The sequence below is a fragment of the Taurulus bubalis genome (assembly GCF_910589615.1).
Source record: "Taurulus bubalis genome assembly, chromosome: 19".
Classification (NCBI taxonomy): domain Eukaryota; kingdom Metazoa; phylum Chordata; class Actinopteri; order Perciformes; family Cottidae; genus Taurulus; species Taurulus bubalis.
In genome coordinates, this window is record NC_136607.1 from 11,977,676 (window position 1) to 11,996,798 (window position 19,123).

The window sequence follows — 19,123 nt, forward strand, 5'->3', positions numbered from 1 at the left end:
GGTATTCCGTATTTGCTCCATATAATCTGTTACATTGAAACCAAATGCGATTTACATTTACACGCTGCATTATTGGTTAAACGCGCAGCTCACTGCGATAAGATTAGTCTTATCGAAAAAAAATCTGGAAAACACGACGAGGGTTGAACTTTGCGCAGAGGAGGGAGTTCCTGTTTCATTTGCTTAGATTTAGCATTTCAAAGACAGTAGCAACGGGTCTGTCTCAAAACTCCGGAGAGCTATAGGATATATATATGAAGATCGCGACCCAGTTGGTCCTCTCTCGCAGAAATGCCAGTGCGTGCCGTGACCACCAGGTTCATGTACAAGGGACTTTGCACTATTCCAGATGTCCTCACCTACCGGACCCCCGTTATCCTGCCCGAGGATGAGGTGGAAGGTGAGTCTCGTGTGTCGGTTGGATTGTGGTCGCGTGTGCTTGTTGTAATGTTAAAGAGTTGTTGCATCGAGATGCAACGTCCACCTGACAAACCAGTTCAGGACCCGGGAGAGCTCCACACGGTGGGCGCTGCTTTTCCTTATCCACAAATGTGACATGGACACCAATAATAAGGTGTGCTTGTTAAAAAAAAAAAAAATCAGCAGTGCAGATTTTCTTCATTATGTTTAAGGTTTAAATGTTTCACAAAATCTAGGATACATATACCATCTGTATATTTACATTTATCTTCGACTGGCTTTCTTTTTGCATATTTTTGCTTCTGATTTTTGTCATTACATAATTTTAAAATGTCACATCGTCTAATAATAATAGCAATACGATAATAATCCTCCTGATTGTCAGCACATGCCACGTTCTCCACACATGGCACATTGCATAAAGGTATGAGTAAAATACATTGTTATATCTCCTGGCTATATCCATGGCACCTGTTACTTAACTGCACTGCATGGATTTCACTTACTGTAAGATGTTTGCGCTTGAGCCAAGAGACAAGTCTTTAGAGTCAGGTGGACAATGCTTGAAATTTGCACAACAAAAGACCAGCCTGAAATAGAGAAAGGGTCTTTGATGGATGGAAAACGTATAACAAAAATAAAGATTAAATTATAATTTCTAGAAAGTCCATCCCATATTAAACTCAGATATAAGATAGGAGATTGATTAATTTTTTTAAGACTTGAATTAAATCCTTTCATCTCTTTCCGGTTTGTATGATGTATTTCATCTTCGATTAATTAAAAAAAAAAGACCATTCATAGCACAGTGTTGCAATTAGGCCATCTAAAAGATTCATTAGAGCATTATGATCGTTCTTTCAATAAAAGCCATAGTGCATAGCTGTTAAGAAGGAGGTTTTGTTTTGGCAAATGGTCCTCACAGTGAGAAAGCACATCTGGCAGTGATTCGGAGCAAAGCCTTGCAGACTACAATAACGAGATAACTCAGATCAGATTTGATATCACCAAGTCTTTTATTCAGAGGGAATTCCATTTCCCTTTCTTTTGTCTGCAGGTTGCCCGCGCCCACAAGTGGCTGCCTGCCCTTCCTTTGAGCCACTCATTTGACATTGAAAATCCACTATCTGCAATGACAACATAAATTTAATTAAAAGGTTGGCCATGAAAAAGCAAGAATTTAGAGCAACATCCAAATTGAGTGTTGTGTGTTGCACCAGATGCCGTGCAGTCGTTGACGACACGACCTTTCAAGTAGTGGAGAAGTCTTTTCAAAATGTAGTTTACTGATTGAAAGCTATTAAATATTCTGAACAGAGACAGACAATTCAACGGTGACTGCATTTACCCAGGGAAGATTCACAGAGCACATAATGCGTTGCTTCATTTACATGGCCTCACACCTCGGCAATGCCTAGAGTAAACAGGACTCTGCCTTTTGTCACCAAGCAGCTCCAACCGTGTGTTACAGAGCACTCTGCTTGTGGCTGTTGAGGGAGGTGTGAGAGTTTCAGATGAACGTCTTCCACTTACAGATCCTCAGACAGACTGAATCCGCAACCTCCCACTTACTGAGCAGCTACCCTTGACCGTACAACTGCTCCACCTTCACACACAGCGTGGGAGCTTAGGAGCTGCAGTTGTTGGTCTGTGAACAACACTGCAGTCCATCCAGTGTTTCTCAGAGGTTTGCAAAACAGCCGATACATGTTTTTTTCCTCCCCAACATCTTTAATTACTGCAGGGCAGAAGTTCCCTAATTGCTCAACCCATGTAATTACTCTCCCTAATCATATTTATGATTATGATAATATCCTTTTCCCAGTAAGGTGTGTGTGTACCCAGTGTAATTTGGGATCATCTGAGAAACAGATTACTGTAGCACATCATTGTGACTGAACAGCTATACATATATCAAGCTTTGGGAGATGACTACACAAGTACCACTGAAATAAGTGCAGTAATGGTGTGTCCTCATTTTGACTATAGAATCCAGACCAAGCAGATGAAAACTTCTTAGACATTAAATCCAGACGACTAAAGTTCTGACAGCAATGTACGAATTGATATGGCCTTATTATCATCTGCTTCAATACTTTTTGAACTGCGCAACATCTACAGAAACCAATATGATGGTTCAAATATAGCCAACTATCTAAACTTCGTATTCACATATTCACCTTAAAAAGTGATACCAAAGACGTGCAATTTTGTTTTAAGTTGAGCGATTAGAGACCATGAAACTTACACTAAAGTGAGAACAGGCAAACCTCTGTGAAAATCAACAGGAATTTCTCATGGTGACGTTGCAGAGACATGCTGACCATTTTAGTGCCCACTGAGAGCATAACACACAAGGTCAAAAGGTCATTGCCTCATGTGCAAAATATACAGCATGTCACACCACAGCAGCAGAAGCTTTAGTGGCCTTAGTGGTAAAAGTGAACAGTAGACATGTGACAGTTTACAATTACAGGGATGTAGATTAGTCAAGGGAAGGTAAGAGATTCCCACAGACAAAAACACATATTTGATTTGCCACCAAGCAAACAAACAAGAACAATGTTAGATGAATAATTCAACTTCTTAAGGCCATTACCGATATCACCAGACACTTTGATGTCTTAGCAACCAGCAACTGCCTCGGTTCAATGAAACAAATCCAGAAGAGCCTTGAGCTGCAGGATCTCAGATGGCGACTAGAAGCTGTTTCAGTAACACTGCGACTAATTTCAAATAACTCTCAGTTTCTTTATGTCAGGATAAAGTTGGAAATGTTTTCTCTATAAAATTAATTTCTCAATGGCTAACTCAATTTCCGATGACATGTGGCTTGGTAGCATTTTTAAAAATATTATGTTTATTAAAAGTTAAAGAAGAATAGGAAGGAAGAAGAAAGACACTGTTCATCATTCAAAAATAGATTCATGAATTATTTACTTGCCCATTTAATGAGGATTTGTCTTACTATCTAACAAATACTTTTGCAAGTAGCAAATAACTTTACAGATTTAATTTTAAATGCATCGATTAATTAAATGATTGCAATTATCCATAAAACGTGGATAATTATTCAGTGGCACACTCGAGATTATCTGAAAATCTTTATAATCCTGCCGTCTCAAGACATTTGTGATCTTTAATCTGACATTGTATGTGGATCACAATTATATCTGCAATATTAACTGCATTTACCACAACTACATTGGCTACAATATGTAGATACATCTCTATAAATTGTAGCAAATAGTGAGGATTAAAGACACACTGTTGTGTATTCTGGGTGAGTTTTAGGGAGGCTGATTCAGTACTCACAGCACTTAATGGAGCGGCAGTTTCCAGGGAATGTTTTTTGAACAGATGGTTGCCCGGGTGGGCCGGTCATGGCAAGGCTTCCTGCCCTCGCTTTCACTCTTGTGTCATGCAGTTGTCATAAACCCTGATATGTATTCAAAACATTACTACTGAGCAAGTAACTGTAGTTCAGTCTAAAAGTGCACAAAGGCCTATACTTATGAATTTTAGCTTTTTAAACGTCTCATCCAAAACCTTTATTGTTCAACACAAATTATGTGTTTACCCATGTGTGAAAGAGCTATACTCACAAAGCATCATTTTGCAAATATGTGGACATTGTGCTGTGCCAAGTGTATCCCCATTTAATGAGCGCAATATTAAAACCAATGTCCAGAGCCAAGTTCAGGTCATTATGCATGAACTACAGGGATTACTGAATACATCTTTGGCCAACATGCATACATCCATTACCTTGAATAATTAGACTCACATATGTCAACAAAGCAATGTCTAATCATGTGGTTATGTGCATGCACACAAAGTACATGTGAGGCAATAGAGTGATCTGTAGAGATATTCTGAATGATTAGACTCAATATAAATTACCATGATCAGAAATAACTGAAAGACTTGACATAAACCCATTTAATTAAAAAATAATAATTATAACAAATGTCCTATTTAAAATATGATCTATCATATTACATGTACTAAAGCACATGTCATAACTTGAATTAAGCTGGCAGACACTCAAACTGCACATGTGTTGAAACTGATAAGACTCTCGTTTTATGGCTCAACAGTCATGACTTCCCGGCAGTTAAACTCTTGGAGGTCTCTTCAAGCTCGTATCACTCCTCGGTGCTTTGCTGACGGAGGATGTGAACAGTATTTATAGATCACAGCCAGCAGGAGAATCCCCCAGACGTCAGGCATTGTGGCGAAGTGTAGTCTCCCACTTTGTATGCAAAGCTGTCGTCTTTGTGCTTACAAATGGCATGTTTTTTTTGCAGCAACATTGTCAAATGACTAGTATATGTGTGCTCTGTGTGTGTGCGTGTGTGTGTGTGTGTGTGTGTGTGTGTGTGTGTGTGTGTGTGTGTGTGTGTGTTACTGTATTACAGCAGTCAGGGCTCTATAGCTGTAAATATACTGTCCACATACAGAGTGATATTTGTCAGGTCAGATTTGCAATGTAGAGATGTTCTTCACACAGTCATAGTGTTTTTATTTCACAGTAAACTAACTACAACAAGGTTAAAAAGCCACAGACATGACACGTACATCTTTGCTTTAGTTTATTGTGACTTCCTCTGTGGTCAATGATAAATGTCTGGTCATTGCGGTTGTCACCTTCGTAGTTACAAACAATGTCATTTAACACTGTTACAAGATGTTCATTATGAGTGTCCTTACTCTCCCATGTTCCTGTCTGTTGACATCACCCTACTAAATTGGGATGCACTTGGAAAGAAAGCAAATGTTAAACTATGAAAACTTGGACAAAGCTGTATAATCTGTTTTACTTTCTATTTATCTTATTTCTGCTAGAAAGTCTACACGTTTGACTCGACAGTTGTCTTTCAGTATAACTGAAAGGTTAGAAGAGCTGCAGGCCAAGTTACCCACAAAGTTTAAATCTGAGGCTGCAGCATATGCAAAAGACTGAAGGAGTCGTGGGTTCGTCTCACATTTATTTGTAAGAGAGATGATCATGTTCTCAGACAAAAAGAGTGTTAATCAGCCTGCTTCCTTGTTTTTAACACTACCTTTGTTTTATTATATTATCAGGATTGTATCTGATGACATCCTTGCTCAGACAACACCTATCTTTGAACTCCTCCTTCATTTTGATCTCAACGCCTCATTGTGACACTATCCTGGCAACAAAACCAACATGCTGTCACGGCTGGTAATAAAGTCAAGCTCTGGCTGTTTGTAATTATTTAATTCTCCACAAATGAACACGTAACATAATTTCACCTCAGCCCGCAGAACGCTGCAGGTAGTGGAAGTATTTAATATTTGTTTGACAGCAGGAGCTGTTTTAGCTGCAGGGCTCGTGGAGCACGTCCTCTACGTCTCTGGTGACGGTGTGTGTTGTATGTAAATGTAATAATGTGAAGGTGCAGTAAATCAGAGATGAGATGTAAATATGTGGGACCTGGGATGATAGGGTGATTGATCTTTTTTATTGCGTGTCTGTGTTGTTATAAGACTCTCCACAGGTGCAACACATTATTGTATGGTGTATCATGTCTTGTCGCATCGTGAGTCATCATATTGTATGTTTAACTAATTCAGTTCACACAGTATTTATCCAGTGTGACACCTCTGACATTTTTTGTGGTTATTTTGGAAAATACTTTTGCCTGGGTCAATCAGCAGTGTATAAATGAGGTAATTAGTACAGTTTTTACTTCTAAGGCATCCATACAAGTTGAACCATATCAAGCTACTGTAGTTACCAATTAAAAATCTAGTACCATACAAACGTAAATAAATTCCTGTTTGACTATTATTTATGTGAGATTTTTGCTTATGTACGTTTTGGTTTATAGTCAGCCAGAAACATCAGTTGGATTTTGAAGATAACCGTGTTGATAGCAGTTGCTGCACAATTTAGTGGTATTTTCACAGCCCTCATAAATAAAAATGTGTACATTTGCGGTCCTCTGACATTATTTATATGATGTGTCGACCTATTTTTGTTCTCCATTAGAGCCCTCTCAGCTGTACAACATTTTTATTTTTGTAGCCTCTCGTAAAAAAAAAATCCCCTCCAATAACAGGGAAGAGGATGTCATGGGTGTCATCATATCGTTATTATTGTAACCACCTGAGAGGGGCTCTTATTTAATGAAAAGAGGCTGATTCATCTCCCGGTGAAGATTTTTTTATCCTCTAAACAATCTTCTGTAACTACCTCAATGAGTTTTCTTTTAATAAGAAAACCACTTCATTTAAGGAACAGATGTGACGCCCCGGCCCACTGTCCTGGTTGTGCTGGCCGACCTCAGCAGGCAGTTGGCTGACATGGGAGGGTCGTTAGCTTGATTACGCTCACTCGGGCCTTGCAGGCTATAAAAGCCGGTACATGTTCTCACTGTGTCTCTCACTCGCTACAGCAGATGCCCACCCTGCATCAGTGCCTTTTTGTTTTTGCACCTTCGGCAGCTTCACAGCTCATATGCCACAAATCCATGCTCCGCTTTCAATTGCTGACATTGCTGATCTGCACACTCCTCTGTTCATTTGAGTGAACCTTTGTTTAATGAATTATGTTTGGTTTTTAGTATAACATTGTGTGGACTCCCTCCTTGTCACATTACACACACAATCCCACAGTTTTTATTTTCAAAAGATCAGGGTGTAAGATGTTAGGGTGTGTAATGGCAGAAATGGAATAAGATAAGATATTACTGTATTAGTCCCGCAGCGCAATTGCAGCATTACAGCAGCAGACATGCAAACAAGAGACACATAGCCAAATAAAATAAAGAACAAGTAATATCAATATAAATAAACAGTAAAACAGTCATAAAAACAGTAAAGAATCAACAATAACAGTTTTATATATTATTATTATTGTTATATATCCATATATAATATCCATTCATTATTAGGCTTCCATTAGTGTATAATCACCTGAAACTGAATTGTTATGTTTTCATCAGCCCATAATATCTACATAGGGAGCCGGTGGACCGTGTTTCTACAGTAGCCCAGAATGGACAAACCAAACACTGTCTCTAGAGAAGGCCTTTCATGTTTTTGACATTACCCGAAGGTCACCGTAGGTTTTCTACACAGGGAGGGGCGAGCAGAGTGGTAATCATTTGGTTTCAATAAATCTGCAACCCTGGGCTAGATCCCACTAAATCCTAAACACTGCTCACTTAAAGGAGAATGTTTGTCCGGGCAAGTGACATTTGTAATATGTCTTCCCTTCTGGACTTGAATTATCTGAGGTTGCTGTAAAAACATTCCGGATTTAAGAATGTATCCAATTTTTGTATTTACATTTCATCAAAGCAAAGGGCTACATCTTGGATTGACCCAAAAGTTCCTGTTATTAGTAGAAGAGATTAGAAGAGACATGAATCTCCTCTTTTCTGTGTAAACTGATGTTATGTTTTTGAATGTGACTAGACAAAGAAAATATAGTAGCTCATCTGGATTAGAAACAACTGAATTGACATCTGACATGACCTTTATAATGTGGTGACAGTTTTGAGACAAAACCTATTGTGAATAGTGTTGTGCGTTAAGGCCATGCATGCACATACAGCAACTTTGGAGACTGGAGACTGCCTGTTGTTATTCTCTTCTCTTCAGTTCCTGTGGAGCAAAGAGACCTCTTCATCTACCTCCTGCTGTATTAACTCTATTATCGTTTCCTGTGCAATGTCATCATCGTTACTGAGGGTGAAGAGGGATCTTTGCAGAGAACTGGACAATCACTGTAGGGCTTTTTTCCCTCAAGGATAACCTCAAGATAGCAGTGTTCTTTGTTTTAAAGACAACTGAACCTCACACGTTTTCTTGTGTCTTCTCCAATGCAGAGGATTGATGCACACAAGCTCTGTTTCGTGTACTTTCTGTCTAGTCACCGGTCCCAGCAAATTCCCAGAAACTTCTGGTTTCACAGAAACTCACGGTTTGGCAAGTGATTAGGCAGAAAGCCAGGGGAGCTCTTTTTAGAAACAATTTAAAAGACGTTGATGAATCCGGAGATATGTTTTGCAACTTTGTTATTTTCTCCGCCGAGGAGGTTGTTATGTATTCGGTTCAGTTTGTAGGTTTGTGTTGTTCTTGTTTTTTGTCTATTTGTCAGAAGCATTACAGAAAAGGAATTGGCCCAATTTTCATGAAAAGTAGTAGTTGGAAGATTGTAGCATGGGTCAAGGAAGAACCCATCACATTTTCAAGCCGATACAAATCACAGGGTGGACGGACGCATTATTTCTCACTGATGGAAACGGCCTTGGCGAAGGTTGCGCTTTCCAAGTGCCCTTCCAGTTTTACATTTTAAAGTCAATTTAAAAGAAAAGTCCCATTCCTTGATAAACATACCAATATAAATAGTCACAATGAGGAATATCAGTTTGCAGTCTTGAAACACATCCTCTCAGAAAGGGACACCAAATGTGGCATCAAACAGTGCTAATGTATCAAAATGTGCTTGAAAAAAAATTGCTAACTACAACGCACCATTACCGTTAATGCATGATCAGCGTTTTTACTTTGTCTCCCCTGTGGTATCTTTTAATTACAACATGGCCACTGAAACATCTTTAAAGTAATTGTTTTCCCCTTTGAAAATAAAATGAAAGGTTTAGGATATCAAAGTGATGCACAACAGTGTCATCTCACCAAATGCCGTGTTGGTTTCCTACACTCTTCTTCTGGCGTAAAGTCCTTATTTGGGATTTTCCCAATTATTTAGGTGAGCGAGCTTCAATGGCCTTTCTGCTGCTGCCAGCGGCAACGGCATTCTGCCAGTGTGCAGCAGAGGGCTTCTTGGCATCAGCCGTCGTCATGGACCATTTTCATGGATGTTTTTAGCTGCACCAACAACCAGCATGCATCACTCTGCTGGTCGGTCAAAACGGTCAATAAGATCTGTTGGTCCTCATGTTCCGATTTAGCTCACTTGGAAGGTCAGCAGACTTTTAAGTCCTAGGTTTAGATCTCAGGGTTGGCGAAGGTGTCTCTTTGATGCTTGGAACACATCAATTCAAGCATATCACAAATTGTATACCGGCTCTTAAAAGTTTCAGATGGCTTAGTCCTTTTGTGGGAAGTTTGGGATTGAGCCAAGAAGTAATCTGTGAGCTGAGACGGATGAGGAGAACACCTGGTTTAATGAGATGATGAGTGAAAGACAAAGGTGGAAATCAGGTCAAAGACGCTAAAACAAACTGCTCTACATTGCAGAATAAACATCAAACAGCCGGTTTGCTCTTCGGGAAACAATCAGCATCACGATTGCTTGGCAGCTGTTGATCTAACCTGCCATGAAATTGTCAGTCAATATTTCGTTTTGTAATGGCAGGGCAAAATCTGCTTTGAAATAATTGTTGACCCAAGCTTCCAACATGTGTAACACAGGATCCATTGGATTACATCAAAGATATTATTGTGCCACAAAGTAAAAAGCAAAGAAACACTGATATTTCCTCTGTGGACCCCTGAATCCTTTTTAAGACGATGCAGCACCTGTCAAGGAAGTAAAGAATGCACATTACCAGATTATATATATATATATATATATATATATATATATATATATATATATATATATACGTATATATATATATACGTATATATATATATATATATATATTTAATAATTTAGACAACGGTTGCTACACACTCATGACTTAACGCACATTTGTTATTGCCGATTTACACACTGCAAGTTTGATTTTGTTGTACCCAAAGTCAACAGTGATTACACAGTATGTTGCACGCTTCATACGGTCTCCCTCGAAAAAATACTAGTGTGTCAGATTCATTATCTTTGCACAACGTGTTTGTGCTTTTAATATCCATGTCAATGACCCCTCTAACACATCGACTAAAGTAATTGTTTCAAATATTTTCAATCTGGAAGAGCATATTTGTCAGTGTGGACACACCCGTGAGCATGTTTTTACCCTTGACTCGACTCACTGATGACGTATTTAGTTTGACTCAGTGTTACAGTCAAGGCCATTATCTCAAAGACAGACACTCTAATACATTGTGACAAATTGGTCATAAAATATCAAAGTCACTGACACTATTTTACTGCATTTTTACAACCAACTTATTGTCACTGACTTGAGCAATTACTTATTTCACACCAACATTAATGATTTACTTTAATATTGTAAAACAAGTTGGTATTAAGTAAATCATCTGAAACGGTTCTCTTCCTACCAGCAGAATGAACCCTAAAAGGTGTTCTCATACAGCCCTTGGTTAGCTGCTGCTGGGGAAATGCTGAATTAATAAAAATACAATCTTGTGATAACATAATGTACAAGGACTTTCATGGTTTGGCCCTGACTTTAGATAACCAGGCTGTTCACACTCAAGTACTCAGAGCAACATCTGTGTCTGTTGGATGTGTTCAGCAAAGCAACATTTTTATCAGTTTTTGCCAGCTCCAGTTCAAACACTAGTGGTGGTTCTGTAGTATCACGTGTATACTCTTTGTACGTATGTATGTACTATGTCTGAATGCATGTTTTGCTTGTATGTTTGCAGGCATGTGCAATATGGTCTGTTATTGTCACTAAAATTCCACCATAATGATGCGTTTAAAGATTGACCAACTATGACATGCACGAGTCGCACATGATAATGTAAAAATGATAATAATGCCTTTGTGCAGTTTATAGTGATCAGTTTTTGTTGACACTGTAGCAGGGATGTATTTCAAAGGTTGCACTTGTACTGTGTTGCACCATATGGTGTTCACATTATGCGTCGACCTTCTGCATTGCAGTAGAAATTAACTTCAAAATATGGGCCGATAGGAAGTGAAGATGTCTACATTGCCTCTGTAAATGAATTACAAATAAATGTAAGATCTATATAAATATAAACTATCATGTTCTATATTAAAAATAAACGACATTAAATAAGCTAAAATATTGTGATGGGGGAGGGTGGATGATAAAGAGAGAACATCGAGTAATGTTGTATGTGGAATGCCAAATTGTTTGCAAGAAAGTATGTTATTGTAATTCTGTGTTGTAAAACCAGGTGAAAAATCAAATATTATAATGAAGTCTTCCTTTTCAGAGAAGCAGAGACGTAGTTTATCCCGAGTAGATTCATCTGTACATTTGTTTTTGCTTTTTAAATATTTCTTTCTTATAATGTGAAACATCAGTAGTCCAGCCACTGCTCAGCTGGCTCAGTGAATTCATTATTTGTCACTGGCGATAGGGGTCATGACATTGACTCTAGGGTGGTGCCGAAGGGAGATTAAAAAACTCAAACCGCACTGCTGGCTGTAATTTAGACAAATATGTTGTGTCAGTTAGGTCAAGGTTTGGTCAAGACAGTGTCCATTTTTCAGAAAGATCTCAACGACTGCACCAAAGACCAAAAGACACACTGCAACAATTCTATCGTCCCACAAGGTTGAAGTCTTCCACTTTGGGTTCACTGTAAACTGTAGCCTCTCAGTCATTCATGTACACAAGATGGATGATAGGGTCTTGTCCACTTGTGGGCTTGAATACAAATTACAGGTGCTGCTTTCCCAATCACATACTTGCATGCAAATTAGTGTTCTCCATGATAGACGCAGTCAGTATAATGCATTCATTTGAAGTTCATATGAAGCTCCATACAAGCTCTTGCAGCAGTAAAACTGAATGTAAAGGTGAGTTTATGTTTGATGACATAACCTGACTGAGCCAGATTGGCTCCAGTGCCCAGTGGTGGGACTGGGTAGCAAATCTAGTCCCATTGTCAATTATGTTGATTACCATGTTCATTTCCTTGTTCTTTTCGTCACTTTTCCTTTTTTGTTTCAAGTATATCAGTTTTGCATTAAATCAGAATCAGAACCATTTATGTTTCCATACGAGGAATTTGTCTTGGCGGGTGGTTCATACATTGGACAATCACCAACAATCAACACAGTGCAAGAAATAGAAACATATTACATTCACAAAAGAATATAAAATATAAAATAAAGCACAGATAAACAGATAACAAAACTTTAAACAAGTGTACTGTTAGTGTATGTGAAAGTGAGAAACGTATTTAAATATGAAGTATGAAGGGATGTGCAGGGGCGTGAGCAGTTTGAAATTGTCCTGTTGATGAGCCCGACTGCCGACGGGAAGAAACTGTTAGTGTGGCGTGAGGTCTTTGTCCTGATGGACCGCAGCCTCCTGCCAGCTAGCTTGTTCATGTATCATTTACATGTTGGTATAATTTTATATCCTAAATATGCAATTTTCTTCATTGCATGTTGTGTTTCGTCTAATGACATGTAACTGAGCAAGCTTTGAATATATATTGTATATTTGAGGCTGTACATCAAAAAGGGCCACAGAGGTCCAGTGTCTTTGATGCACAACTGCTCCTTTTAGCACTTCAAACAGAATACTGTGATGCAGGGTGAGGATGACGATGTTTATGGATTATTCACCAAAAGTTGTAGGTAATTATAAACACGTGAACCTGCTCGCTGCTTTCTTTCACAAGCAATTGTGCTACGGCTATTATAACAGGTGTCGGCTGTGAAGGTGTATGTTAGTATACATCTATAACAAACAAGGACTTTACACCATATGATCTCAACCGAAAAGTATTTCATAATATAACAGGTCAGGTAACAAAATAGAACTAGGAGGGCACTCAGAGAGCACAGACCTCCACCAAGACAATCTGAACTTGAATGGGTTGTTCCTTGGTCTATGCTACATCCGTCCACCGAGATTCATGAAAATGGGTCCAGTCGTTTTCCTGTAATCCTGCTGAAAAACTGAGAAACGGAGAAACAAACCCAGAACCAAACCGAACTGAAAACATAGCCTCCTTGGCAGAGGTGATACGTCTTAATATAAACAGGGGCCACACTTTGTATATTCATTCTATTTACGCAACTTAGGAAAATGCTACTTCACTGGCGCTGAGCTGCACTTTGCACTGTGCACATCTATATAGAGTATCTTATCACGGTGCTGAAACGATCAACTACCGTCTCTGTCTCTCATCACAGTGCTGACACATTCCAGTCTCTCACTGATCACTGTTGGTTGAGGGATTTTCATGGGAATTATTGAAACATAAATATATATAAAATATCACCAGACTTATCCTTTACTACATGTGCAGTAATAGCAAAAAAAAACTGATTTCCCTCTTTTTTTCCCTCTTTTTTCCAACGTTAAATATTCAGATATGCCTCCCTTTCCTCAAAATATGTCATCTAAGAAACACAGATTATACTTTTTGAGCTTTGACTTTGAGTGTAACTGCCTGGGATTCTTAAGTCAACACAATTTCTAACTGCTTTAAGGGACCATACACTCATACTACAAACATTATACATACATCCTTCAAACAACATCTCAGCTGTGCCTGCATGCTGTTGCTCACAGTGGGAAATTGTGATAAATATATATTAACATGCCATGGCTCTTTTCACTCCATAATTACTGCCCTCCTTCTCCCAACAGAGATCCGTGAGGCTTTCAAAGTATTTGACCGTGATGGGAATGGCTTCATCTCAAAGCAGGAATTGGGGACGGCCATGCGCTCACTGGGCTACATGCCCAATGAGGTGGAGCTGGAGGTCATCATCCAAAGACTTGATATAGATGGTATGTCTCTCTCTCTCTCTCTCTCTCTCTCGCTCTCTCTCTCTCTCTCTCTCTCTCTCTCTCTCTCTCTCTCTCTCTCTCTCTCTCTCTCTCTCTCTGTCCATCAGCAAGTTCAAAAGACTGTTGCATATAATCCAGGTTTGTGTTTCTGTCTGTTTCATCAGGTGACGGTCAAGTCGGCTTTGATGAATTTGTCACATTGCTTGGTCCTAAACTCTCTGCTGCTGGAATGCCTGATAAGTTCCACGGAGCAGACTTCGATTCAGTGTTTTGGAAGGTATATGTTGGCATAAGTATCTGCAATCGAGTCTACACATTTTCTTTAATCAATTCTCTTTCCTCTTTTAAGTAAGTTTCCCTTTTGGCTTTCCTGTTGTTGTGTGATGCAGAACGGTTTGTTTCAATTAAATGACAATACAGAAAATACTAATGTTAGTCATTTAAATAACTAATACTAACATTATTATCACATTATGCATAATATTCCCATGTGCTTCTCTGACTTTTCTCATTAACTCATTTCCAAATGGCCTTGCCATACCAGACCCCTCTGATAGTTATAGTGCGTCACTTGAAGTAATATATGTAGATATGCACCTCCTTCCATTTGGTTGCATAATGAAGTAGATTAGTTCACCAGGAGCTACCCTGTCTAACCACTATTTATTGATTGATGTCCTCCATCTTATTTGTGTAACTGAGGGCCTTTGAAACAGGGGTTTTTCCTCTGCTAATTAGACCTTTCTTCGTGTTTTACATCTCCCCAGTGTGACATGCAGAAACTGACTGTGGATGAGCTCAAGAGACTTCTTTACGACACTTTCCGTGACCACCTCACCATGAAAGACATTGAGCACATCATCATGACTGAGGAGAACCACCTGAACAGTCCAGAGTCCCATGTGGACATTGACAGTATGTCACATGCAGATTATATTTCACACATTGTTCAGACATTTTGAAAGCTCTGATGAGACACTTAGCCGTGCTAATATCTCTTCTAAATCTTTCCACAGCGAGCCCAACTCAACAGGAAAAACACACATGTGTGCGTAAAAGCCTGATTTGTGCCTTCGCCATTGCATTTATCATCAGCGTTATGCTCATTGCAGCAAATCAAATGCTGCGCAGGGGAATGAAATAAATGCTACACCAGCTGGTTTCCAAGAGATATAAAGAAGGACGATGGAAATTTAAACATTAGCCAAAAATGCTGATTTTGGTTTTGCTCAATGTTTCCACCACCCACGAGGATTCTGCCACAACTTCTCTCTATAATGAACAACATGATGTCACGCAGTGGCTTTGTATGACCACAAATAAAAGCATAAAGGTAAAAATAGAAAGAGAAACATTTCAAGGGCTGATTAGTATTCAAAAGAAGAATATATCGTTAATTCAAAGAAATTAGATTGGAAAGCAGACTGTAGAAGTATGTGCTGTAGTAGGCTAATAGCTGTGCTGTATCTAATATATCAAAACATATTACTGTTGTTGACTATAACTCTACCATTTAGAGTGCACCCAATAATGATATAACTGATGATAGTAATAAAGCAATATAAACAAGTTGATGGGCTGCATATTAAGTAGCTTTAAATCACTGACAAAAACATAACAATAGATGACTGGTTTCTGCAAAATGTGTGTCTTTTAAGTCTACATCTGTGTCTAAGCTTTTCAGTCCATAAGTCCAACTCACATCCAATTTAACATACTTTGCTGACCTTGCATCATCAGTAGTCTAAACCTTAACAAAAGAGTAGCCTGACTAATACGAAACACACATCTGTTGACTTGAATGGAGTATTTCAAGTATTCTGCAACATATTAGCCATGCTAGCGGCATGGCTCTAATGATAGTAATATCTGTCAGTCAGTCAGTTCATCACTTTGACCCAAACTGAAATACTTCAAAAACGCCATGACATTTTGAACAGACACTCATTATTCCCAGAGAATTAATGGTACTGATGCCTGAATGTTCCTGCAATGCCACCAGCAGATCAAAGTGTTCACTCATATCTCAATATCTACTGAATGAATTGGCTCAAAGTGTGGTCCCGGCATGAAGGGTTCCTTAAGTAACCCCAATTACTTTGGTGATAATCTGATTTGTTCCTCTAGCGCCACCTTGACGTTGACTTCTGTGGTTTTGAGTGAATTGTCTCAGGAGGAATTGGAATAATTTTGGGGATTCCCTGAATTTAACAATCAAATTAACCTCAGCTGTAATCTGTGCTTGGCGCTACTTAGCAAATGTTAGCATGCTAGCTCACTAAACTTAAACATAGTAAACAGTATACCTAATAAACATAAGTATGGTAGCTTTGTCATTGTTGATGTGCTGACATGCTGACTTAGCATTTAGCTCCAAGCACTGCTACGCCTCACAGAGCTGCTAGCATGCTGTAGACTCTTGGTTTTGTCGTTGGGATGCTGCAAACATGCAGACGGTGTCATGAAATCACGATAAGCTGGTCAGGTGTACTGCTTTGTTAATTTTGTGACGGATCATGTTATTAACAACGAGTCCTATAACTCACCTTAAACTGAAGTAAAGGCGGTCCGGTAAAGCACGGACCTAAGGCATATGATTTAAAAACAAAGACATGAAAACAATATAAGTCAATGTCCCAAAGTTTACCATTTATGAAACCATAAAAATGAGAGCCCAACAATTGTAAAAAAAAAACTGGTGAAAAAGCATAGGAGCACGCTGGACAGTGCGGCTGAAAAAAAGAATGAAAAATAAATGGTGACACAACCTATGATCCTCAAACCCATTTCTCAAGATGTCTTTTATTATTTTCATTAATTGGTTTGTTTTAAAGCTCAGATTGAGCCTTGACCAAAAATGTAGGTTCAAGAATTAAACTGAAGTGAACAATAGGTCAAAATGTAAACACATAAGGAGATCACAAAATCCATCGAAGATATATCAGGCAACATTTTGCGCATGGGTATTTATTAAAAAAGCCCAGACTTCAAGACAAATGACGATCACACAACTTAAAAAACATATAAAACATGTATTTCATACTTACACTCTGCCAGTAATACATGCACAATGCTAAATATTTCAAATCTATGTATCGAGGCACCAAAATGAGTTACCATAAATAATCATGGAGACACAAGACAAGACAAAGATCTGCTGTATGACTTGAGTTACCAGCTGTGATTAAAGTCAACCATGAAGTTTCAACAAATCTGAAAATTTAAATTAAGGATATTCATTTCACACGAAACACACTTGCATGCACATTAAAGTAGAAATGTGTTATATGTGTGTGAGATCAAATTTTGAACGCTAGTGTATGTATTCAAATAATTATGCAATTTGTATAGTAATTGTTAAAAAAAAGCTGAATTTGACATTTTCCTGTAAATGTCGATTTTTGTGGACGTGCAGACAATATCAAAAATCGAAATACTTTGAAGTATGCTGTGAACAATAATTTAACATATCATGAAAAATGTTGTTTTCTGGCTTTTACATGACCACCAAACAACATTGTGTTTAAAGTATAACATGATTATATTTTCTTACTTGGAAAAGTGATACATTAAGTCTATGTGTTTTTATTATGAATGTAAGCATAATGTTTTGTATACAAACAATACAAAAATTGTACAAAAAAAATATCAGGTTTCTGATATAATTTCCAGGTTGACTGGACATTCAGATACAAAGTTATTGTGTGTATTAATGCCATGCACTTACATTAACTTTTCTGATTCGTTAAGATTCATTTTTCAGAAATCTTTCTTTAACAAATATTTGTCAAATTTGACAAGTTTTACAAAATTCTATATATTTTTTCTTAAAGTTTATCAAAGTTCTATCACAAGAGGAGATGTTTGAAACAGATATCATTCGGGCAATAAAACTGATATTTTATCTCATACATAGTAGCTGGTTATGTATGAGCATCACATTACCTCTTCATGTGAACATATCAAGATATGGGTTTTGTCTGAATGTAAAATCTAGTTATTGTGTAAAATTGTGTCTTAAGACAAATAAGCACTTACTGTGTCCTATTCTGTATGTTACAGTGCTTTAATAATGAACAGATTTATGTACACTCTGTTGACGGATTGTCTTAATTGTTGTCATTCATTTTATTTGGACTTTGGATGTCTTCTGTCCTGTGCCTTTGTCATTCAGAGTAATAACTGCAATATCATGCCTTGACTTAAAAGTAACGAAAGAAAGATTTTTAGAAATCAATTTTACAAAATCCTCAATTTTGACAAAAAAATAATCTGATGCTAAATGTATTTTTGAATTGAAATGACTCAACAGTAATCCAAGTACCAATAAGTATCCATGTATTATCCTTCTCTCGCCCCGATAAAAGTCCCTCGTCACTATGTGTATCATCCTGCTGTGTGACATTACTCGTAATTTTAATGTCTAGATTGAGAATAGCAAGCACTGTTTAATTTATGTAGCTGTAAATGCAGGTTTAGAGGTTAATGCATCTATTATACACTAATGTAAGTGGTGTCTAGATGCATGTAATCCAATAAAAACTACGGCATTAAAAAGGAGCTTTCTGATTGTTTTTATATTTGCAAATGTGACATGGGTTGTATATACGACAAATATAGAAAAAATATGTTTTTTTACTACGGACGCTCAAGTAGGTTAAGAAAAGAGAAGCTGATCTCGGAAGGTATGCTTTTCAGAGTACAAAGGAAATCTAACTGAAATGCTGAATTAATTCTTCATTCAACACTTTCAGATCAGTAGGGGTGAAATGTAAGGATCTGATGGTGCGAAGGCCTTGCACACTGCAGCGTCAGACATGCTGGACATGAGTAACACAGCAACGCCTGCAAGAGGGGAACACATGCTTGTATTTCCTTGGTGCAATATAGTGATGCACTTCATGTAGTAGCATTTAAAGAGCTTTCGGGGAAAACAATGTTGTGTCAGCGGAACAAAACAGTGAATAAAGTTAAAAGCAATTTACTTTAGTTTGATCCATTCCTTCTTAAAGGCCCAGTGTGTAAGACTTAGTGGCATCTAGTGGTGTGTTGCAGATTGCAACCAA

At 38.1% G+C, this 19,123-nt stretch overlaps 1 protein-coding gene across 1 annotated transcript; it reads left to right on the plus strand.

The window, feature by feature from the left end:
* Nucleotides 1–291: 291 nt before the first annotated feature.
* Nucleotides 292–15,201, plus strand: cabp7b (calcium binding protein 7b; the record flags this gene model as incomplete). The annotated part of the gene is made up of 5 exons (XM_079234759.1): nucleotides 292–400; nucleotides 13,914–14,057; nucleotides 14,222–14,334; nucleotides 14,825–14,972; nucleotides 15,074–15,201. 5 exons carry the CDS (start codon nucleotides 292–294, stop codon nucleotides 15,199–15,201), a joined length of 642 nt encoding a protein of 213 aa, XP_079090885.1.
* Between the last annotated feature and the right edge of the window lie 3,922 nt (nucleotides 15,202–19,123).